Source organism: Chaetodon trifascialis, chromosome 21, assembly GCF_039877785.1.
Source record: "Chaetodon trifascialis isolate fChaTrf1 chromosome 21, fChaTrf1.hap1, whole genome shotgun sequence".
In the NCBI taxonomy this organism is placed as follows: Eukaryota; Metazoa; Chordata; class Actinopteri; order Chaetodontiformes; family Chaetodontidae; genus Chaetodon; species Chaetodon trifascialis.
The window spans coordinates 8,620,764-8,646,474 of record NC_092076.1 but is presented as its reverse complement, the minus strand read 5'-3'; the positions used below and the strand labels follow the sequence as shown (position 1 = coordinate 8,646,474).

At 43.1% G+C, this 25,711-nt stretch overlaps 1 protein-coding gene across 4 annotated transcripts in view; it reads right to left on the bottom strand.

The window, feature by feature from the left end:
* vti1a (vesicle transport through interaction with t-SNAREs 1A) overlaps window positions 1-25,711 on the bottom strand; it is a 118,049-nt gene that overhangs the window by 19,940 nt on the left and 72,398 nt on the right. For 2 of the 4 annotated variants that reach the window (XM_070990211.1, XM_070990212.1), the window contains 2 exons: window positions 20,408-20,478; window positions 16,652-16,724 (listed from right to left, as the gene is read on the bottom strand). In XM_070990211.1, the coding sequence (XP_070846312.1) occupies window positions 16,659-16,724; window positions 20,408-20,478 (137 nt within the window). In that variant the 3' untranslated portion in view covers window positions 16,652-16,658. The remainder of the gene's footprint in view (window positions 1-16,651; window positions 16,725-20,407; window positions 20,479-25,711) is intronic. The other 2 variants (XM_070990209.1, XM_070990210.1) reach the window with 1 other exon arrangement.

Here is a 25,711-nt window from a genome sequence, read left to right as displayed (position 1 = left end):
TAATTGTAGAGTATACTTTTAATACGGACCCCAGGAGGAGTAGTTGTTGACAAGGCAACCACGAATAGGGATCCAAATAAACAATAAACTCAGTACCCTTTTTTAAAACAGTCAAACCCAAAATGCGATTAAAACACACTCTGTCCAACAGCTCTCTTTTCTGTATTCACCAGTAATTGTCAGTGTTTGCAACTATAAAGCACTTTGCGCTGCATTTCTTGTACTGTATAAAAGTGCTACATTAACAAAGGTTTGTTTGAATAACTGATTGATGAATTTTATGGAAAACGTGGGTTTCAAAGTCAAGTCTGTGTCATTTTACAACACATCAAACCTCACTTCATCTCTTTTCAGGATCGTTATCCCTGCTGACCTGGATCCTGTCGGGTTTCTGGCTTTATGAAACACCAGGCAGCAGGTCACAGCCATGAAGACTAACACACCTGTTATTGTGCGACCGGCTACCTATCTTTGTCTCGCTAAGTACAATGATTAAGGTATCAGTCCCCGGGGAAGCAAGTGACAAAAACAGAGGAGACAGCACTGAGCGTACACATCACAGCCTCACAGTTTCAGCATGCCCTCCGTGGACACGGGGGACAGTCCCTGCCCCCTCTGGTCACGCTGTTAGACAGGGAGTGTACCATCAGACAGTCTAAACCCCTCTTTTACCCATAAGATTAGGTAACATCATCTTGTGTTTGCTGACACCAAGGAAGCAGCCCCGAGCCCCACGGAGCCTCCTCCTCCGTCATATTCTGTTACGTCTCCCAAACAATGGGTCCTGTCAAAAAGACAAACACTAAATATCTCTTAATCTCTCCTCTCTTCTCAATACTAAATCTAAATCCACCCCAAAACCAGTTAGAGTCATGGACAAAACTAAACCAAGAGAAGTTAAGTTAAAAACGCCTCAACAAGGGCACTGGGCATGGCTATTCTGGAACTTTCTTTTGCTCTTTGAGCAACTACTGAATTAATGAATACATAATGTTGTCCATTCTGTAAATGTAACAGTTGTCTCCTATTTGTGACCAAACTTGAAATTAACCTTACTTGCCCACTTCCCTCCCTTGACACTGACCAGATGCCAGGCTGTTATTTTAGCTATAGGGAGGACTGAGGCCTAGCGTGACCTTTCCCGAGCTGAAGGGAGACTTCCAAGAGAAATCCGATAAAATCCAGGATGCGGGCCTCGCTAATTCGTTCGTCCAGCACGCCACACTTCCGCGACCTCTTTTCCTTCAGCCACCCCCCACCAACCCCCAATCGATCTGCTTATCTCCTGAGATCAAAGGCTCGCACCGCCGTTGTACATTTAGCCTCAGCTGGGTCCTCCCACATCATGTCTAAATATTAATGATAATAAAGTCTCACACCCATCCCTGTGTCAGGCAATTACAGCCAACATTGATCCTCGGCTCTCTGCTCCAATTAGAACTCACCACTCGTAATGCGTCCTAGCACATCAAAGGATAACAGCCATTGATCCACTCCTGGATCTTAACGTTTACCGTTAGGAGAGAGGGAGGGGGATGTGGCGTGGCGGTGGGGGGAAGCAATATTCTGACTAGAGAAGAAGAGGGGAGAAAAGAAATCATTTTATCCAGCCAGTCAGGTAAAGGAAGCGCTGAAACTCAGAGGGCAAGGCATGGCAGAACGGGCTCAATAATAACAGACATTCTGACAGTTCAGAAGGAAACTGGCATCCGCATGCCTGGAAAGAGTAGTCCACAACAGCGTGGCTACACTACACACTGAAACCCTCTCACTTTTATGTTAACAAAGATCTTATTACTCAAATAGTGCATGCGACAAATGCTGCGTTTAATAAGCAACCCTTTAATGGATGCTTTGGTGTCTACCCATTGTAATTACAGTCACGAGATTACTAAGAAACAACTGTACATTTGTAAGTTCAGACAATAAATCCGACACTGGATTTCACTCTGATTTTCAGGATTATTTTAAATATCAATGACTGAACTACAACCAAACTTAATAAACATGGAGGAAAAAACTCTGGGAATTTCTCATCAGGCTTATACAAGACAGGTCTCAGTGGGAGGCGAGAAAAGCATCAGTGAAACATGAGTTATGTCACCTCCCACATCTATGTCTTTAGGCCAGCAACTGACCTTTCTGACATTTTAAAGTTTGAGGAAAGGGAAATATTTTAAATCAACATACAGCATACACCACAATATACCATTCTACAGCAAAACACACTCAGTGAGAGAAACAGAATCAACAACAGGATAAAATACCGACCCATTTTATTGAGTCAATAGACAGCGGCACGTCACCATTAAAACGGGGACATTCCTTGCACAAATGAAGCTAAACAATCCCACTGTTGACACCATTATTTGACAGGGCTTGTTGTTATGCTCTTTCTCTGCTGTACTGATAGCTCTGATAGCCCTGGCCTCGGGCACGACCTCACAGCCGCCTTTGTCACAGAGCTGGGGGAAGGCTTAACCATCGCTCTGGGCTACAATGATACTCTTCAGGGCACCATAATACACTGAAACACTGTGCAACTGGAATGCAACCCAATGGTTTGTGAACATACAATTAATTGACTGACCGTGGCTGGCTTCTTCATGCGAAGCTGGAATATGTTGAGCAATATGGTAATGGGGAAAAGGAGGCAAAAGACAGGCACAAAATAACTGCACATTTAGTCACAGTAACGTAACGTGCTGGCATCAGTCATGAATCCGGAAATACACTTTGAATGACAATTAATACCTGGATGAGGAATGTGGACTGCTGTCTTGACATGTTGAGGTTCAATTTAAGGTCATGGCAGAGGAACTGACTTATCTTCTTTTATGTTTATAGTGATATTTTGTTCCTTATGCACAGTTAAGTGAATGGACAGCAGCTTAAGATACTCTGAAAATGACTACAAATGTCTCCAGGCATTCCACCACAACATCAAATGGTTTTAAAATGTTAAATGTTAAATGCTAAAACCCAGCCATCTTCAAGGACACAAGCAATTTATCAAACTCATTTTTCAAAGTTTTTAAACTTCTAACACCTTCAGCTTTCTTCCAGTATTTGTTTGTGTATGATATTTTTCCCTCTTCTCGACCCACTGTCCTCTGGCTGTGGTATCCCTCACTATTATACGCTTTGCTAACATGGTGCTTTGCTTCAACTCTGTACCTCGGTCTCTACCAAACGATGTAATTAAAGATTGGTGAAATGAAACCAGTGTTTAGAAATGGTTTATGTCAAGTCTGTTCTGAAATGCCATACCACAGGGAAACTTTTAGATGAGATGGGTGTGCATCGACGTCTTGTTAAATAAAATAGAGTCTTGGCCTAAGGAGTCAGGCAAAACATCTAACCAAAAGAGACTCAGTGTGAGCCAGGTCAAAGGATGAAGGCTGTGTACAACAGCAGTGCAATGGTAACGGTAGGAAAACATTTGTTGCTGGCTGGAATATCAGGCTCCTCACATGTGTGTGATACTCGGTGATGCATTCAGGTCAGCTGAGGAGAATGAGGGGACTGGCGGGCTCCACAAACAGGCTGGGAAAGTGACACTAGGATGCTAGGCCAAGACATCAATGTCCTCACAACTTCCCTTTAACACCGAAGCAATGTTAGCCCTGGCGCCATCAGAATATGGGGTGGGGTTTAAAGTTTACATGACGGCTGACAGGATGTACCCATGTGACCCAGCAAACACTCAGAAAACAAACAAAGCCGCTCTAAATTTTGAGAGGCAACGGTTTTCAGGGCTTTAAGTGATGGTTTAGAAAGAACTGGATATTTGTGTGGGGGTAGAGGATATAGAGGCTATGTACAGTAGTTCTGATGTTTGTTGTTCAGCTGTACTTTGCATGTGATTGTTTAAGAAGTGAAAGTTACAGTATGTGTCCGAAACACATTGAAAGAGTTAAATCTGGCTATACAGGTGCTCAAAGGTCAGGGGTGAGAGTTTGTGGCCTCTTGTTGAACACAGCTGTAAAAATGATTAAAGACAATAAATATGTAATGACTTTGTGCTCAAATTATTTATGAATAATTGTACGTTCTGATTCGCATTTATTTTTTGCTGTTGGAGTGTAGAAAATAATTCTGACAATAACATTAAAAAGAGCGAAGGGAATGACATCATAGGTCAGCATTTTTCATTTTCACTGCCCTGCAAGAACTTTGGCAGAAGGGCAACTGAACTTTTGGCTCCACAAAGTGTATGTATGGATGTATGTGTGTGTAAACAACATTATTCGGGTTATATTGCACTACAGGGGTACTCAGAAATGCAATAAAAAAATAACAAAATAAAACAGTGGTCAGTTGTCTTAAATCCAGGATTTGTGTTACTGTCCACAAAAAAAGTGTTCGCTGCCAAAAGGAATGGAAGAAATGAAAAAACAAAACAAAACCATATTTGCAAAGTTTTCAGTAGTGTTGTGTGAGCAAGGTTGTTGAGACAGATCGCGATGGGATGATGTTGACCCTTGAGGTGCAAACTAAGATCCCTGTCGCCACAGAGACGTGAAGATCGTGGTGTGAGCGGGGAAGTCTTCTCTCCAGTTGGCAGCAGGCCTGGCCTTGCACCAGGGTGCTCAGCCAACAGCTCCTCTCCTCTGTCAGACCCTCCCGCCCCCCCCTTCCTCCACCTCTTCCTCCACAGCCTCCTGGATGCCAGTCTGCCTGGCTGGTGTGGGCCAAACAAGCCCCAGCCATCGGGCCAAAGGGGCAATGGAACTGCTGCCAGCTGGGCCAGCACTTCACGGCCGAGCACCACTCTCCAAACAAACAGTGCAGCGGGCCACAAGCCACGGGCAACATGGAACCTGTCATTACCAGCCGTGCATGGCTGGTTCACTCCCCAGAACCCAAGCCAGGCCAAGGGCTTGAACGTGTACTGCACTTGACTCAAATCTCTCAGCCAGGGTATGTCATAAGAGAATCCCTTTTCCGAATCATTATATCATCAGTCTATCATGGTATATCTCTCTATTTACCCCTTACAGATAATGCTGACCGTAAATGTCAAAACTTCTTGAAGCAACAAGAAGATTTTTAAAGATTTCAAAGCCATGACTGACAAGTTCAAGACGATTACATACGAGTGAAAAACCTGAGAGTGGAAAGACAGCTCCTGCCAAACAGTCTCTTAGGATTAACTGCATACCGTCTAATTATACAACATCTAGAAAACTTCCTATGGTCCCTGGGCTAAAAATGGACTCTATGGGCATTGGACTTCAGTGGGGTTTTCTCCACTGATCAAGGTTCTAAAGGCTTTTGTGGCATCACTCTGTTTTGCCCTTACAATTTTGGCTACAACAGATGATGGTTTAAGGCATCCATCATGAAAAAAGGCCTTTTCAACATCACTAAATATGAATCAGACAGAGGGAAGACCGTTTTGATTCAATGTCCAACCATGCTTTCGCTGGAATGCACCACTGGGACAAAGGCATCTACGGAGAGACTTGGAGCAACAAACAAAACAACCTGTGTCACAAACTGACTCTGTCGATACTCACACAGAGAAAAATAGTGTTTCAGTGGGTTTAGTGACATAATTCAATCGTCTACATCCACACAAAGGCATACAACACATCTCAGTGGTCATGCCCCAGTCATTGTCAGAGCCTACCAATTCCAGGAACTATGGATCTGTCTCCTGTTTATTTGTCACATGCAGTATCACAAACATGCCGGACATTCTGATGCAGCATTTCATTTTTCAAATACCTAAAAAAAATGACATTATGTTCAACAGTGACACCAGCATCCCGACAAAGACGGAGAACAAGGGCTAAATGTTAACATTGCCTTAGCAGGCAGAGTCTGAGAGAGCACTTTGTAAAGCCATTAAACACAGTTTGCACATGATTGCACTCTGTTTTCATATACGTTTTACCAACCTTTTCTGGAATCAGGCTTGCATTTTATCACCCAGCACTTATCAGCTCTACTGAATCTAGTCAGAGGGTGTGCTTAAGTGAGACTATGGATAAAACTGGAGTTGTATACATCTATTTCACCATAATCTAAGATATTATCACAGCACTGTTACTACAATGTATAACTGAGGCATTGAAAGGCTAGTGCTGCAAGGCTGAAATTCAGTCTATGGGTTGCTGTAGAGGCAGTTTAAAATGATGGCCTCTTTGTATGAACATCAGTCGAAATGTGACAAGGAATTTCATTATTTACCATGCTTTCGCTGGAATGCACCACTGGGACAAAGGCATCTACGGAGAGACTTGGAGCAACAAACAAAACAACCTGTGTCACAAACTGACTCTGTCGATACTCACACAGAGAAAAATAGTGTTTCAGTGGGTTTAGTGACATAATTCAATCGTCTACATCCACACAAAGGCATACAACACATCTCAGTGGTCATGCCCCAGTCATTGTCAGAGCCTACCAATTCCAGGAACTATGGATCTGTCTCCTGTTTATTTGTCACATGCAGTATCACAAACATGCCGGACATTCTGATGCAGCATTTCATTTTTCAAATACCTAAAAAAAATGACATTATGTTCAACAGTGACACCAGCATCCCGACAAAGACGGAGAACAAGGGCTAAATGTTAACATTGCCTTAGCAGGCAGAGTCTGAGAGAGCACTTTGTAAAGCCATTAAACACAGTTTGCACATGATTGCACTCTGTTTTCATATACGTTTTACCAACCTTTTCTGGAATCAGGCTTGCATTTTATCACCCAGCACTTATCAGCTCTACTGAATCTAGTCAGAGGGTGTGCTTAAGTGAGACTATGGATAAAACTGGAGTTGTATACATCTATTTCACCATAATCTAAGATATTATCACAGCACTGTTACTACAATGTATAACTGAGGCATTGAAAGGCTAGTGCTGCAAGGCTGAAATTCAGTCTATGGGTTGCTGTAGAGGCAGTTTAAAATGATGGCCTCTTTGTATGAACATCAGTCGAAATGTGACAAGGAATTTCATTATTTACTACGCTGGCTAATGAAACTATTGAACTGAAATACAATAACTGAATGAATAAAGGTACAATTTTACTTTGCACTTCTGTCATCTCCTCTTTTGTTGTATTATTTTGTCTGTGTCGCTTGCATCCTGTTAGCAGAGAGTCGCACCGAGAATTCAAAAAAGACTGAAAGAAGTTTTGGGCAACCATAGGCTGCATTGTGCGATTGCTTTTGGAAAATGATGCTGTCTTTTCTACAGCTCCCGTGCAAACTGTTGTAATTTACACATCATGGATTGCCCTTCACAGCAAGCACAACCAAACCAAAGCAAGGGATGGTTAGGGTCATGGGGTCTGTCCTGTTTCTGGCAAGCCATTGGGATAAGAAAAATAAATAAAATTCTATTTTTGTGTTAAATAAAAAAAACACTCAAGGTTAGAAGCTTTTGCTTAGAAAACAGACCAATGCGAAAACATTAAATATTTTGACGGGGGTCTCCTCCTGAATCCTGATGCCTACAAACGTCTTGCTTTACAACCTTTTCACTTCCTTGAAAAAAAGTGGCCTTCTTTTTATTGTGTTGCCCATTGTGATAAAGGGGATCTTTTATGCCATCAACAACCATGCAGCAATGTACTGGCTTTGTTTCATTGCACCATCCTGGGGGTCTGCCAGGATGAGACACAAGCACACAGAGGCACAGTAAATGATTGATGGGCTAGAAGAAAATATTAAAAAGAAAAAAAAAAAAAAAGAGTCAAAATTCAGCATTTGTAAATATTTCAAGCTCTTGCACCCTGCCAAAGAGAGATCTGAGGGGCAACAACAATAACAAAAACTATACTTAACCATCTATCCTGATGCAAACACAACTTAGACAGCTGGCTGATTTTGCTGAGACCGTTTTGAAAAACTATGAAGTTATCTTTGTTAGGAATAAAACTCGAAACAGCAGCAGTCTAGAACTTTAAGATCCATCGGACATGCTTTCATATTTGGTTATCAGATGTCATAATGTGGATTAATGCAGTTCAAGAGTCCATGCGGGTGCCACATTCCCTTTCCAGTGTCACATGTCGCTGTGTGTTTTTAGCCAATAGAATGGACTGTACAAAGGTGGTGAGAGGAAGAATTAAATGAGAGCTGACTGAAAGTGTAGGGAAGGTATGTCCAGTGCAAGTGCTTGGGCAGGAGCCACTTTATCCTGGCAAGCAATCCAGCCCAAGAGCACCTTATCGTGGCAAAGGGATCCCATGTCCTGGCATGGCTCAAGATGGAATAGTGCCTGACATGCGCATATGCGTGCGGAGTCAATTGCAAAGATACAGGAAACAAAATAGTCCTTTTTTTTCCTCCCCAACACAACTACTGGCATCCAGCAATGTTGTAACATTCCACAGTATTCCAGGCAGCTGTTGCATAGTAAGCCCAGAAGTATGCACAATGGCTTGCTGGGAGGGAACAGTCAGATAAGAGACAATGTGATAGGTTCTAATTGCTTCAAAATGTCCTGAAGAAGGCCCCCTATTATCTATTTAAATCGGCTGATAATGGGAGGCTAGGAGGAGGAGGAGGAGGAGGAGGAGACGGAGAAGGGGGAGGAGGAGTAGGAGGTGGGGAGGGGGGGCGACCTAGGCAGAGGGAGAAAGCTATCCTCTGCGCTGCTGTCGCCTCATTATTTTCCGTCTTGACGGACGCCCGCGCTCAACCCCTGGATGAATGGCCCTGTGCTGAATAAGTTATCGCCAGACACACAAAGGGAAGAGTGCCACAAACAACACAGCAGTACTGCAAAGCATGAATCTCTTTTTCCTCTCCTTCTCAGTCTTTCCCTCCCCCTCAAACCCCCCCCCCCCCCACACACACACACACACCCCCACCCTTCCCCCTGCTCCCTCTAGACGAAAGGCAGGCCCTGCCACAGACTGAGATCTCACCTGTAATTTCTACAGAAGCTCACAGTAGGTGGGGGAAAAACGCAACGGATATAATAAAATGAAAGGGAGGAAGGATGCAGGCATCTATGCTTGCTGAAAAGATATATACAGTACTTCCATTCCTCCATTTTGTTTCATCTGTCCTTTTTGTTTGTGCAGCTCCTCAGTGAAGACAGGGACCTCCTTTGGACAGCATCTGAAGATGTTTGAGAGGATGTGTTTTTCTTCTTCTTAAGACAAGGCCCACAGCGTGATCAGTGAAAATGGTTTGGTTTCATCTGATGTTTATTTTGTTTCCTTTTCTGTTGTTTGGACTGCTGGGACCTGGCATATCAAATCAAGATCACCTCTATACAATGCTCCCCTGAGGGGGTATGTGACAGGGTTCCCTATAGCTGTTAAATGTGAGCTAGGGAATAATGACAACAGGAAACAGACCATTCCCAAACGATTATGGCTACGGTTTGCTCTATGGCCGCCAATCTCCCTCCCTTGCTGTCACTCAAAAGTAGCAGTGGAACTTTTGGACAGGAGAGCCTGTTTCCCCTCTGACCGGGAAATCAGAGGGTGCCGCGGCCCGACAGGCGCTCGACGGCAGATCAAACAGGGCGGGTACCCTTGGAGTGACACCTGGAGCCACTTCAAGGGATGAGAGCACCACTGATCTCCAGTCATCTCGTCAGAACGACAGTCTGTCAGGGTTAAAGGAGGGGAAAAAAGAAGCTCTATCAACTAGGATGGCATGAGCGAGGTCGAACGAAGCATCACCTCAATGTCGTGGCTGGCTGACCCGAGAGCATTTGGCGATGTGATCACGCAAAGAGTGTTTTTTGTGGGAATGCTCAAGTTCAGCCTCGGTGCCCAGTTCAGGGACTAGGTGACAGCAAGTTGTGCTGATTTAACAGTTTCACTTGTGATATGACTAGTTTTTACTTTGACTGCAAACGCCAGCTAGCTCAAAATGAATTACCATCTTTTGAGCTAGCTGTCTGTCTCCAACTCTTTTTACATGATTTTGGCTTGAAAAATTCTAAACAATTTCTTCACCACCAGATTTGGAATAATTGCAATTCATCTATGTCCTGACCTGAAAAAACAGACGTCTGCTATGGGCTGGGTAATAGAGAGGGAGATATGTAGGGAGAAAAAGGGGGCTTTGGCAGCCAGTTAAGCGAGTCAATCCTCAACAGACAAATGCATCCCTTATATAAAACAACAACACGTCTTTGCCCTTGTCAACAACCCCTTCCTCTACAGCCCAGGCTTGTGTGTGTGTATCTTTCCCTTTCTGTTAAAAACGTCCCATCAGCACTCTCTAATGGGCGAGGTGGAGGAAAAGAGAAAAAGACAGAGATAAAGCAGGAGGGAGAGCGAGAGAGAGAAAGAGGTGGCAGTGGTGCTTGTTTGGCTCAGGAGCAGTGAGTAATGAGGCTGAGGCGCACCCTGTCATTGTCCCAGCAGCAGCCTGTAGCCACAGACACACACACAAAGACACACAGGAGCATTAAAAAGTATATTCTATGTCCAAACAAGACACTTATCTGACATTCAAAACCAAAAAAGTGAAATGGCTTGATAAAAATAAAAGAGCAGTCTGATAACAAAAATATGTATAATTATTTTCTCTTATAAAAGAGCCCATTTAATGTAAGATGACCTGTTGTTAGATGCACTAATTTGAGATACTCAACATATACCTCAGTCATCTGATCTCTATCTCTGAATGATTCTGGAAGACGATGCTTCGACAAAGCACGAGTTCTGATGTACTCTAACATGTCCATGTCTACAGATGTTGACATAGCATGAGCAGCTGATGTACACACTGTTCTGCACATACTGCATTGAGTGTCTGATAACGTGGTCGGTAGACTTATGACAGTACGCAGTGTGCATGGGTGGAAATGTCAGTGGTTGGTCCACGCAGACGTCCGTGTGGACATGAGCAGCTGGTGAAATGTACTTTATCACACAGACTTGCAGCTCTGCGGATGTGGAAAGTCTGAATTTGCCTTTAGAAATGTAATTTTGCTTTCTTGCTAAAACAAATGGAACACAAACATTAGCAAGGTCTTCCGGTACTACTTGCTGTTCTGCCAACAGTAAGAACTTAACTACTACTACTACAAACACTAAATATCTTCTCACAGTAGGCTAACATGCTCGCCATAATCCAATGAATATACCCATAATGTGCATGCATGCACATACACACAACAGCTGCGCTCATGGTGATATGTATAAAGTTAAGCTGGGGGTTGCGGAGGGGGCAGATACGATTCATGCTTTGGCACTTTGCTCTTTTGCCAGAATAAGAACATACTGGACATAAAAAGCACAGAATGCTACCCTGGAGGGGGCAGAGAAGGCCAGGGATGGGAGGGACCCAAAGGGATGCAGCAATATGGGGTTGGGGAGCGAGGGGGTTGAGTGGGGTGGTAATGATGCCAGGCTGAACAAATTGCAAAGCAAAGGGAATGTGTTTAAATGTAGTACATGGAATTATCGTGGCGGCAACATGGCGAGGAGATCAGAGAGAGTGGGTTCCGCGGGGAGTGATCTGCCACTCTCGGGACAGAAAACATGAAGCTCGGCTATGGCTACTGTGATGAGTTCAGCTGTAAAACTAAGTAAAATAGATTGTAAAATAGGGCAAACGTCTTACACAGTGTCATAGGCATGGAGTATAGTCCACTATCCTGACGAAACACAGAATAAGAGGAAATACACTAGTGGGTGGGATTGTAGAAGCATGTTGCACATGACGGTAGGTATAATGCTGTAACACAGTGCCAGAAAGCCTGCTCCACTGGGTTTACTCTCCTGACCCCATCACATTGTAATGAAGCATTTCTTTCATCTTCTTCTCAGCCTAAAACAGAGCAGCACACACAAATAAATGAAAAAAGGAAAAGGGGAGTAAAGAAAAATCTGCCCCATCTTTCAGCTTCAATTAAAAAAAATTGAATCTTTTTGTTCAACTTCATAACACGACTTCAAGAGGGCCCCAAGACTCGGATCCCACCACAGCTCCCTGGTAGAGTTGAATTCCATTAATTATGTGACCTACATATCCCCAGTAGTTAATATTCCAGACAGACGGATAGAGAGAGAGACTATATATCTGCCAATAATACAGGAGAGAGGCAAAACTCACAGATCTTAGGGAATCAAAAGTTCCCTTCTCCAGATGTTTTTCTGGGGCCGTGCACTTTAGTCTCTTGGCTCGTGACATTGATTGCATGTAGGTTTATTGGGCCAAGCAAACAAGGAAAGAAGTGTTGCCTGTGAATAAGGTAGGAAGGAAACTTTTGATTTTCCTATAGGCAAGGATGAGTGGAAGATATTCTTCTGATGCCAATTAGTCATATGAATAGCTTTATTTTCCATTTCAGTAAAACATCAACAGTATGACAGGACTCAGAGGGCTGTCCTTAGCTGTACTACAACCCCGATTCCCAAAAAGTTGTGAAAAACATAAATAAAACAGAATGTGATCATTTGTTAATCCTCTTCGACATATACTGAATTGAAAACAAAGACTATATATATATGCATTTTTGTAAATATATCCTTATTCAGAATTTGATGCCACCAACATGTTTCAAACAAACTGGGACAGAAGCAACAAAAGACTGGGAAAGATGTGGAATGCTCCAGAAACACCACAGGTTAACAGGCTCATTGGTAACAGGTGAGAGTATCATGAATGGGTATGAAAGGGGCATCCTGGAAAGGCTCAGTCATTCGCAAGTGAGGATGGAGCGAGGTTCACCGCTTTGTGAACACATGATTGTATAAAAGATATTACTACATGGACTCAAAAACAGTTTATAAAACCATTATCAGTTAACGCAATTCATCTGCAAATGACTGCATTTATTTGCACCTTTTTTTGAAAGCAGGGCTGTATATAAGCACTGAACGTACCACAGGTAACTGCTTCAAATCAAGGAAATAAACTTGGCCGCACATTAAGACAGCTTGTCAAGACACGTCCCAAGAAAGGAAGTTAGTGTCTTGGTGGCTGCATCAGCGTTTGAGCCTCTGCATCGTCCTCACCCCTGCTCATGGGCTGATCTCTTAATCAGTGTCCAGAGCGTGCATGAGTCCTCTTCTGAAGGCTGAGGCTCTGTCCATCCTGCCTGCCCGTCGCTGCTGCCAGTCCCAGCCATGAATATGGAGCTGTTCTGTGGCTAGGAGCTTGCTTATGTTTTCTGTCTGATATCTAGGCCCCATTCCCATTTCAAAGGGAGGTCCACCCGGGGCCTTGACTTTTTGATCTGCCTGGCGACTGAGTCGACCACCTGCATGTGGGATCAGCTGCCAGCGAGAGCAGACAACCCCTCTGCTTCAAAATATACATCCTCCCCCCTTCGTCCTCCCTGCTTCATTGCCCTTCACTATGCCCCCTCCTTCGGTGAAGCTGCCAGCAACCCCAATGGTCCTAACTGGGTCTGGAGCTGCATCCCATTCCCAACTGTGCTGACCGTGGTGGGAGAAATGCTTGAGATGTTCAGTACAGCAGCAGGAAGGCTCACGCTACAGTCACAGGGCCATTTTGTATTTACGAGAAGCCATAGTGTCAGTGGGTCATGGAAACAGAGGTCTGATCCAAAGGTTTGTGGCTTCTCTAATCAGGGATAGTGACCCACACTGTGAGCTGTAACTCTTCCCAATGCACACTGTACCGAACCTTTATCAAACCTGATCATATTGGGATATTCTAAGACTGACGCTTCTATTCTAAGATGCCGAGGAGCACTGCAAATCTTTTCTTTGTGGTAAAAAGAGATCAGTGGAAGTGCTATACAGGCGCTATATGAAATGATAAAAGATCATATGATGATCATAGATATTAATATAATATCAGGATTGCCTTTCTGCCTCATTGGGATCACTGTGCCTGTCACAGTATAATTAAAACCCAAAGGATTTCAGAGAATATAATTAAAAATTAACTAAGAGTGGATGCCCTGGATGCCCACCACTAGACCACTGACATGCACTAAGCAGATGAATAGAGCTGGCATCAGACAGAGGCTACGTTTGTGGGACGAGTTATCAACTACGACCCAGCCAATCAGCAACACCTATAGACAGTGTTTTGTACTTATTACCCTCATTGGCAGTGATGAGTTTCACAAGTTTGCAAAGATTAATTTTCAAACAAAGCAACAGCTATTTGAAATGTGTGTGTCTCTGAATGTTTCTAACTATTGGTGATATTCACAGAGTCTTTCAGTTAATTGGCTTTCTTGAACCCTGACAGCTAGCTTAATGAGTGTCTAATTGTTTCTCAGCTGGGGTGATATCTACCAGACCATAAAGACACTTCAAGAAGAGGTGTGAGTTTAAAAGAAACTACATCAACAAGGAAAACGGACAGCATTTATCCTGCGGATCACAATCAATCCCTTCATCCCTCCACTTACACAATGAAGTCTATTTGTCTGACCATGGATCAAGGCCAAAGTATTGACTGTTTATAACAGAGTTAAAATTGATGCTGTATTTATGTACACGCTCACTACCACAGTTTCATGGCCAAAACAAAAATGCTTTATTTCTCCGTGCAAGTGTCCAAACCTCTTGGTTTACACACAAATATGATATTGGCTTTCGAATTTAGGTAACTGCTGCCTTTTAAAACCAAAAGGAACACCAAAAAATAAGCAAACAAAAGATGGAATATTTATAATCCTGTGCACGAGTGAGTGTCTGCGTCCACCTCAGGTTTTTATCAGAAGCGCAGAGGTTGTAATACAGAACGGGAAAGGGTTATTTCACTCACCTCTACACATTCACGGCAGACCTAAAGCAATGCACTACTTCTATAGCTGACGAACAAGTGGAGAATGACAAACCAACCAGCCCCCAACTCCAACGACAGTGTAAAGAAACTACAATTGCTCTGACATCGCACACAAATACACAATTAATCAAAAGGCAGAATAGTGGGGGGGGGGGGGTGAAGAGAATGGAAAAATGAGGAAGAAATGCCTAAAAGGGGGCGGGGGTGGGTGAGATATCATTGAACCATCCTGAAGTGACTTCTCGCTCTCAGTTCTCTATCTCTGGTTATAAATGACTTCAGATTTGATGTTTCCAGCTCGTGACCTTACAACAAAACGCACTTTCTTTTATTCAAACAGCGAAGAAACCGAAAGAAAAAAATGACTTTTTGTTAAGGTGGGGGGGGGGGGGGGGGGGGTTGCATGTTGTGCTGCTCCCATCATGCAGAAAGGCGGGCGATCGTCGAAGAGGCTCGCAGCCGGGCCCCACTTTGGAAGGCCCTCATAAATCCTGATTTGAGCGGGGCACTAACCAGAGGAGGAGAGGCATGTCAAGAGAGGGGGCCAGAGAGTGGGGGGAGGGGGGGGGGGGGGGGGGGCTGGGCGGCAGCTTGCCTCTTAAAATGCTACGTCTGATTAAGTCTTCCCATTAGGTGACAGCTGAACTTTAACATTAATATGATAATATTGAAATAAGTGTGTTATTTACTTCAGCACCAGAGGAGGGTGGAGGGTAGAAGAGAGGGAAGGAGGAGGGAATGATGAATGATTTCTGGACAGCTTTGGGTGACATGCCAGGCGAGCTGACCCCCCCGCCATCCTCCTCCTCTTCCCATAATCAGACTTGACAAAATGGAGACATATGCAGAAATATTGGTTACAGTCGGCGTCACAGCCCTTCTCAGGCCTTCCCTCTCTAGTAACTGCCGGCCGCCCTGTGAGCCGCCCTCCAAATTGTCTACGGGCACTGAAGCATCTATTTCAATTGGCACTTCCTTCCTGGCCCCAGGATTTTACATTTAGTCGGTGTCATTTACATATTACTCTTAATCAAAATCCACAGTGGGCGACAGGGAGAAAAAAAAAACAAGAAAGAGGGAGCGAGAAACAAAACCGTGGCGTCACGGTTCAGGGGTAGGCACACAGGCACTTTATGAAATGGAGATGTGACAAGACATTACGGTGTGTGTGTGTGTGTGTGTGTGTGTGTGTGTGTGTGTGTGTGTGTGTGTGTGTGTGTGTGTGTGTATGTGTGTGTGAGAGAGAGAGTGTGCGTGTGTTAGGTGGCGTGTGTATAAGATAATGCAAGGACTATTGAAATATCTGTGTGAATGCCTGTGTTTGTGTGATTGTTGGATGCTGCCTTGTGCATGAACTAGCAAGCGAGAGAGACAAAGACTGCAAGCTGGATATGGGTTGTTAGTGCATTTTGTGAAAAACAAAGGCAAAGAGAAGAAAAGAATGGAGACATGTACAGTGCGCACTTGCCTTTTCCAGCCTTTTTCTGCAGAACGCTACGCCGGGCAACTCTTCTCAGTCTACCCAGGCACTTAACACCAGTAGCACTGCATGTAACAGAGCAGGCATTCACACTATCTGCTAGTTTAGTCAGTTGGTTCAGCTGTACCTTGCTGCATAGTTGTTTGACAAATGTCATCCGAATAAAAGTGGACAAAATCAGCTGGTCACAAATTAACTATAGGTGACGGATTTTAATTAAGCTATAATGTAGAAGTGTTTTGCATTCATTCATCAATTCATTTACATGGTCGTTTGTTTCTTTATCCAAAGCGACGTACAGCAAAGCAATGTGGCCGACAGCAACACAGTGTTTCTGACTAATCAGGAGCGGAGGGGAAAAGATGGACAATTTTGATCTAATTATAAACTTTATCAGACGGAGATGACTTGCAGCGGCACAGTTAGAGCACGATACATACAGAGAGGTGCAGAAACAAGGTCCCTACCTGCCTCTTACCTTCTCAGCATGCCGGTAAGGATGCGAGAACTCTTGCCCAGGTTGGCGTCTGTTTCTCTCAGCTGGGGGTGAGGAAAGAAAGACAGGCTTTAATTTCCATTCTGATCCAACAACTCCACAAAATTCAAAAGAATCTAAAAACGTCCTCTGATGACAAAATACACTGCCTACAACAATTGAACACCTGATAATACAATTAAAAGACAGACACTGAAAGAAGTTCATGTTAAAGATAAGAGAGGAATCGGCAATGACCACTCTATCAGCAACAGGGTGGATTACGGCGAGGGGTCCTGCTTTACACATACACATATTTATTACCACCAACATTTCATTGCTGAGAAAGTTCTTCAACATTAAAGTCATTGCAATGATTGCAGTATTACTGTGAGCAGCCTTGTACCACTGGCATTCAGGCAAAGTACCTGAATCAAGGGCAATTAGTCCTTCTACCTAAAGCTGTTGGTTGCAAGACAACATTTGATTAGAAGCCTGTTTTTTTTTCTTTTAGATTATTGCTTCAGCCTCTTCTAAACATACTTTTAGATGCCCTTGAAAAAGTTGCTAAAATCTATGTTGCTTTATATTTTTTGAAGTCCATAAACTTGAGTCATCACGAGCCGTTTTTATCATAGACATCTAAATTCAAAATGAAGTCGTCAATGGCAGATTCCCACTTTGTAGGACGTGTCATTCTGATAGCCCTCAGCTCATCCTGCTGCAAACAGAAGTTAGAGCAGAAATGGAATTGTAAAAAAAAAAAAAAAGAGCGAGATGGTCTTTTACTTTTGACATTGGGCACACTTGAAATAATGATTGTGGCTATTCAGGGCTAATTGTCTTGGGTATTTTGCCTTTTCCTGCTCCATCTTCTCAGTTCCATCTCCCTTTGTTTTTTTCCTGAAGGGTCACAGAGATGTTTTCATTCCATCCTCTTTTGAAGTTCAGGGACTTTTACTGGGAAAAGGAATTGGCAGAGATGTTGCCAACAAGGTGTGAGTGTGACTTAAAAAAAAAAAAAAAAAACTGCTGACACCACACAGAGTGAGCTGCCACTAACGTCTACCTGCAGTCGCATTTCTAGAGGATGCTGAGGGAGTGTGGGGAAGAATCTTTGCAGAGGTTCTCTCCAGAGTCAGCAGGGAGTCATTCATCTTCATCTCTCTCTCTGAGATAATAGCTGCTTTCCCAATAAAGCCACTCTCCCTCAGTGTGTTTTCATCAATGTATTAAACTGTACGCGATTCTATTTTTAATTCCTCGCTCTCACATCTCTTCTTACGACCTTCCTCTTCTCTACAATGGCTCCAGCATCACTCTTCTTCCTGTTTGTTCTGGCTCATCTCGCAGTCGTCTCTCTAGTCTGCAACTCACCCCTCCTTTACTGCTACTTTTTTCCTCTTCCTCCATCCTTCCTTCCTACCCTCTGGCAGCCTGGGTTGGTGCGATGCAGGTTGCGAGAGCCAAGGATACATGTGGTACAGGCTAGGAGGTGGGGGACCTGGGGTTTGGGCCCTCTGGCAAAGACAACAAGTCCTGCAGTTGCCTGATGTCTGCTTCTACCCACAGATCTGTCCCCCCAGATACTTCACACTTTCTCCCAAAATACATCTCTGAATCATTCCTTCTTTCCATTCCTCTTTCTTTTTCCACAGCCTCTCACCAAATATCATACTTTCCTCCTTAACCTGGAGTTTTAGCACAGTCGGGTGTCTAAGTGTCACCCTCGACCACTGACACCACCATTATAAAATAAAGCTAATTTGCGTATAAAATTCTAAAGAGTTTCTGCTGCATATCCTTTCAATCTATTGTGCCAAAAGAGGGAATTTAGTAGAGAAAAGGGAGCCTTGGATGAAAATGAATGATGAAAAGTGCAAAGTGAAAATGTAATTATTTTTTGAGCGTTAAAGTCTGTAATCTTACTGAGCATGATAAGGGGAAAGAAGTTACTAATTTGCTTCCTCAAATTACGCAATTAATCCTCTTATATTAATAATCTGTGCTCTCAAATTACTAAACTCTACACTGAAAATACTTATTTTATTCCCTTAAATGAAAAGATTAGTTATTATAACTGAAGTTATAGCTTGTTGTGGTTAGTCTGCTCAGTCAGGGAAAAGAGGCTAAGCAGCACTCTAGCTAGGTTTCAGTGTTTAGGTGCCCTCAAATTACTTAATTCATGGTGCTTCAGATAGATGCAAAGATCATGCACTGCAGAGAAAGATGTGGATCTATCTGATTAATAGAGAAAGGAGAGGACAAATGTAGTGACCTGATATATGATTTAGTAATTTGAGGGCAAGAGTTATTCATTTAGGAGAACAAATTAATAATTTGCACATACAAACTGCTTATTTTGTACCCTGAAATTAGTAATTCCTAACCTCAGGTTCACAATTTGACACAGTGGAATTATTGATTCAAGGACATAAATTACTAATTTTAAGGAACAAATGTTAAAACTCTTTCTATTTCTACCTGTCTGACTCTGGCTGTGTGAGCTAGTCAGGAGATTGGTGAAATCACATTCTTCAGTCCACTCAGCAGCTCAGAGTATGGAGCATACTGCTTTGACCCAGTGCTGAAACCTTCCACTGACTTCTATTTGTACCATAAAAGCAAAACAAAAGGCCACCCCCCCTGCTGAGCATAGAGGTTTGTGTGTGTGCTTTTATGTGTACATTTGCGTATGTGTTTGTTCACATATTGGCATTTATGCTAAAACTATACCTCCTTCACCTCCCATCTCTTTAATGCAAAAGAACTGCTCCATCCTGTGTCTTTACATCTTCATTCCTTTTACTTTACTTTTGCCCCACAAACTGCCTTTAAAGCCCTGTGAGTGCATGTGTGTACATGTGGTGGTGTGGGTGTATGTGTGTGCGGGGGGGGGGGACTCATGGGAAGAAGGGAGAGAGAGGGAGAGAAAAAAGCAAAAGAAAGAGAGATCAGGTACTCTCAGTAGACACCGTGGACCGTTTTGAAAGGAGATGTTTGATTTCCTTTGAAATCGCCTGTGCGAGGCCCACTGCCATGTTGTGGTCTTTAAGCATTCTGCGTTGAGGGTGCCGTCAGGGTTGGGCCCCCTTCCTGTGTTTGGTCTTTTCTGTGTCTGCCTACCTGTCTGTTTGGCTGGGTGGATGTAAGGAGGGGTAGTGCTAAGGATTGGGGGAGACTCTCTGAGGGGAAAGTGAGAAGGAGTGCTGAGGAGTAAAGGAGGGTAGGTGAGGAAGGACGGCAGCTGGCAAAGTTAACCTCATTCAAGTGAGAGGAAGAAAAGCGGGAAAATCACAGAGGAAGGTGTACAGGTACCAGCAATATGTAGCCACAAGTGGGTTGATTTCACTACATGTGATGTGGAATAATATGCTCAACACTTTCTCTTTAATTAAACTAGAGAAAAACATGCTAATTATATGGTGATATCATGAATGCAATACAGTGCTATCAATACATAAGCATATACAATACAATTCTGCTGACATAGTGAGTGCACAACTGTAAGCACACCCAAGACCATGTGTGTGTGTGTGTGTGTGTGTGTGTGTGTGTGTGTGTGTGTGTGTGTGTGTGTGTGTGTGTGTGTGTGTGTGTGTGTGTGTGTGTGCGTGTGTGCACCATGTTTGTGTAGAAAGTGGTGAATGCTGTCAGTGTTGCTGACCAGTTGTAACACCTTCATGGTCTCACAAACACTTGTTAGAATAGACAGATGAGTGTGTGCAGGTGGCATCTGTGCACTCACCCTTTCTCTGGCTCTTTGGATCTTCTCACGGTCACTGTGCAGGTTGGAAAGAATCTCCTGACCCACTTGTTCTGTAAGAGAAGCAGACGCAGTGTGAGAGGAGGCATGTCTGACATGACTCTCACAAAACCAAATGTTACAAAACGTTAAAATCTTGGAACTGATCATAAATCTAATGAATCAAGGAAAAACTGGCTTCACTTGTACACTTGCAAAGAACACCTGAAACATTAAGAAAGGCCTCTAATGATATGCTTTCCCTTTTGGATAAGTCATGCGGCGAGTGCATAAAACACTTTCTTGGCTGTCTTTCTGTCTACTGTGTCTCAGTGGGAATAATGTGAAATGAAAATGGGATTTTTTTTTTTAACTGGATTCACTCTGAGGCTTTAATGGAAAGAGCATTCTGCATGTAGTCATTGTGCAAATTTGTGTACACACACTGTACAGTGTACAGAGATAACACTGTCTAGAGGGAGTGTCAGGCAGGCAGATAGTGGAATATTGTAGCCATGGGAAGTGTTTTTTAAACCTTCTTAAAATGCTGAGGTAAATAGACATGAAGTTCTAGGCAACAATACCCCAGCATCCAGCCTGCCAGTGGGGTCCACTCAGCCAATGCAATATTCATTAAGCCATTCTTTTTTAAATGCCTCTCGTCAGTTGTAGATGTAAACACATTAACGCACAGTTATAAAACATCCCCGACAAGGCACCTGACAAGCTTGTCAGTGGTCACTGTCATTTTCCTGTCCCTTGGGTTGAGGATGAGAAAAGACAGCAAAAAATAAATAAAGAAAAGAAAAGATAAACCAAATAAGCCCCCCACCACCACCAAAAAAAAGCCACGGCTGCCATCAATGTAACCATACTTAGCGTTTAAAAATGAGGGAGGTAGACGATGAATCGGGGGGGGGGGAGAAAAAAGGAAAAGAAGTGAAGAATCTTTGCATGGATCAAAGACGGGCTTTCAAGCGCACCAAACAAATCCGGAATAAACAACACAGTTGCTGACTGTATTACACTACACAGGTGCCGCACACCAAAGGGCCCACGTGCTGAGCGCCTGTTTGGGGGGGAGCAGTGCAAAAATGGGCTACATCTGGCAGCTAAACAAGAGAAGAGAGAGAGAGGGAGAAACAGAGAAAGACAGAAAGAGAGAGGGGGAGCAGGGAAAAGTAGAAAAAAAAAGAGAAAGTACTGTCAAATGAACGACAATCGTCTCCCATTCATCCCATCCCTTTTACCCCCCTACACTGTAACTGACTCAAAAGTGTCTCTTCCTGCCTTCATTAATTTCTAATCTGGGACGAGACAGATTGAAGGATACCCAGATTAAACAGTGCAGTCAGACAGTCACATGTGACAAATAGAGCAGATTAAAAGACTGAGTGCAGGTATTAATAACCATAAAAATACAAGCCCTCCCCCGTCCCCATTGGAGAAGAACAAGGGATAAACAGGAAGGGAGTTGTAGCGGAAATCTTCTGTTAAAGAGACAAATAAGCACATCTATCCATCTCTGTCAGGGTTGTGGCTTTTTTCTCTTTTTTTCTAAATAAACCAATGTGACAAGGATTGCAGCAGGAGAGGGGTTTTTTTGATGGCAAGTGCATTATTGGAAAGGGTTGTAATGTGGAAAAAGATTGATGAGGTAGTGGAAGAAAAAGGCCTCCGATGAGAGCTTAGCCGAAGGATTAGGCAATCATTACACACATTCTGTGGAGGTATGTTTTGCAAGACAATCACAGTTTTCATGAATGTTTAGGTTCTGAAAAAAGAAGAAGAGAAAGGATGCTATAACCTTGGCAAGAAGCTACCTTTCTGTGGATTAGACTGGAACCACAGAGGATTCAGGTTTCTGACAATTGCAGGGTGCTACAGAGAGCACGGCACCGGTGTCTAAAGAATAACATGACACCAAGGTTTTCAGTGGTGTGCTGCAAGTACAAACATCCACCTCTGCATGTTTTCCAGACTGCAGGCTATAATGCACAGCCTTGATCAAGAGGGAGACCTTTCCTCACTCTTTAGAGCAAAGGGCATATTCCCCAGAGCAGGAACAACAGCACAGTGTCATTACTGAAGATGGTAAACAAATGCTAGCCAATAAAAATGATTATATGTTAATGGCAGAAAAACAGATCGTATGACACTGAAAATACCACATCGGCAGGCTAAAAAAGTTTCATCACAGCTTGTTAGGATAAACATTGTCTTTGGCTGTGTGGCCATTAATGTCTCTCCCCGGTCCTCCAAAATCTCTCATCATTCCTTCCAGGGCCCCCCCACCACCACCACCACCACCACCACACTGAGCCATTAGAGGCGTACACAACACCTCCCAAGAGGATGCAGGGTGTTTATTGTCTTTATCATGCATCTTCCCTTGCATTACTCATTCTCTGGCATGTATCTACATTTCCATTCATCTTATTTAAGTCCGTCTGTCCAGCGCTCTGTGTAAAACGTCATTAGTTACTGGGGGAAAGAACTTGTTGGGCAACAACTGGCGCAAATGATTGAGTTTAAAACAAAAAAATCCAATATAGAAGAAAAATGAATGTTTGCTCAAGTAACAGACTACTCCCACATTGTGACACACCATTTCATCATCATCATCATGTAGACGAGGCTTCTACCTCAAAACTGTCAACACCTGTGGAAGAAATACCTAAAACTGGCCCCTCCAGTAATAATATCTTTGCTCATGTTGATTTGGGAATAGTTTTGGTCATCGCTGACCTTCAATTGCGTGTTGGTGCGTCAGCTTTTGCAATACTATCATATTACATCTTCAAGTTTATGCATTTTTAACAGCATAAAATCAAAATAAATCTAAAATTTATGACCAGAACAAAGTGGGGTAAAAATGTGGGGTATTTAATTTTTTTTTTTTTTTTTAAACGTACAGTCGATAAGAGCAAATCAGGAGAGGAGAAATAATTTACTGATAAAGCCCTTGACTTGTTGCTCGTTAGTGTATAAAATATTCCCCTCCTGTTTAAACAGCTATTAACAATTTAAATAACCCTGGCCCAGAGGCCTTGCTCTGACTCACTTGTTAAAGATCCCCATCCCCCAAGGTCCATTTAACAAGCCCATTATTCCATTACATTACACTCACACCAGCACCAGAGAGCCTTAATTTAAGTCATTCCTCTAATGTAACTGTAGAAAAGAATTAGTATAGGAAAGTTGAAGGCATAAATTAGATTGAGGGGGAAATAACGTCTGGATCAGGAATTAGAAACACTACTGATGTAGCACAGTCTAGCTCTATTTTATCTCAGTTCAACACTTCACCATTTTGCTAATAATGATAAGGTGGATGGAAAATATATTTACTGGACAATTAACTTTACTGGTGTGTGCAGTAATGTGTAACAAGGACCATAAAACAAGCCAAACAGAGTTGGAGCCAAACATTTCTGTCTGCTCTGACTCTTAAAGAGAGCTGCAACACATTGTTCAACAGACAAAAATGAATGGTTTTAGCTACTTTTCAAGCCAAACTTTCCCCCGTTCAAACTTACTTAATGATGAGGATGCTGCTTTTCGTCTCAGTAGTGAATTGCATGTCTTTGCATTGTGGATGTGCATGTTGATCGAGAAACGTAATTAATTTGATGACATCAACTAAGGCTTTGTTTTGGGCATTTTTCACTACTCTGACATTTTTCTTTGCAAAAAAAAAATGTGGAAAACAATCAGACCAGTCAGATTAATCAGAAAATATCGTTGGTTGCAGCTCTGCTCTTGAATATTTCCAGCAACAGAAAGATTCACTTATTGTCAGGTGCTCTGCAAAAAAGGCTCTAGTAATGGTTTATAATTTAAAATTTAAATATCATAAACTGTCTACGTCTGCCCAGCCTGGCTCATGACAAAACAGCTCACAAAGCCAATTCTGGCACAATCCAAACCTCCACAGCATTCAACTTTCTCCAGTCCATGGACACATTTAATTGGAGGCATCATCTATTTTACAGGAGGTGTTCCAGAGCAGTTACACACTGTCTAAGGGTTCTGTCTCTCTTTCTGTGTTGCTTCTTTTTTTTTTTTTTTTTTGCCTTGCTCCCTCCGTCCCAGGAGCTGAAAGGGTACAAGACCTGACAGTGGTGTGCTCTGAGGCTCAGCACAGCTCCTTTTCATTAAGCAGTTGAGACCACTTTTTGAAGGTTACCACACACACTTGTATCCGGACACAAGCCACACACTCCAACAAACGGGGTATGGAAACCCATGGGAGGGTTGAGGGGAAGTAAGGAGGAGCCTGATAAATGTTAGACCATACATTTTCTCTCTCTCAAGCTCTCTCTATCACTCACACACACACACACAGATACAGACACACACACAGTGCAGCAGTCAACTTATATGCCTGTGACTCCCAGGTGAATAAAGTTACCTGTCTTTGTACACTTCCAGAGAATCTTTTTTTTAAGGACTTCTCAAGTCTACAACTGCCTGGTGACACACTTTCATCACCTCCATCAAAGTTGTACCCACACTGGGATGCATTTGTAATGCTGAGCCCACAGGCCATGAGGCTAGCGCCTTCGCACGGAGCTATAGCTCAAAATAAGGAGGTGCCAAGTGCTAGGTCACGGGGGGGCACGTAGCATCCGGGGGCTCAGCAATGTTATGACAGGTTACTTATAATAATAACAAACTCCACTGCATTTTAAGTTCACACATGCACTGCTACCCTGACATTTTCTGGACATTACACGGGCAGCTGAGGGTGAGAGGGCAAACGTCCCAGGCAACTGAACCGGACATTATCGGAGGAGCACCCTACTACAAGGTCTGTGTAATGTTCGACTGTGAATAGAGAAGGTCATTGTCCCAAGGATTCACAGCAGGCAAGTGAGCATGTTGATGACACTAATGATCTTGCTGCATCATTGCTTGCATACTGCTTTTCACTCTTTCGTAGACGCCTCCAAATACATACAGTATTGATATCAATACAAAAGCTGTCATCATTACACATGAGTCCTCCTCCTCCTGCACGCTCCAACCTTGCACCACCCCTCACCTAAACCGAATGGAGTATTTCCAGCAGGTAAGAATGCATCTGACATGGACAGTCTCCTTTTGTCTGTCCAGAGTTCATATGAGAAAAAGGCTTTAGTCAACTGTCACTTTGCAGGATGGGCAATAACGAATTCCTCGTGTTTTATGAGAAGAAATGCATTGTTCTGGGATTTTTCCACCCTGTATATAAACCCTGTATATACTGTATAGTTTTCGTAGGACTAGGTGAGACACTGGCCCGTTCTTGCAAGAGCATCAGCG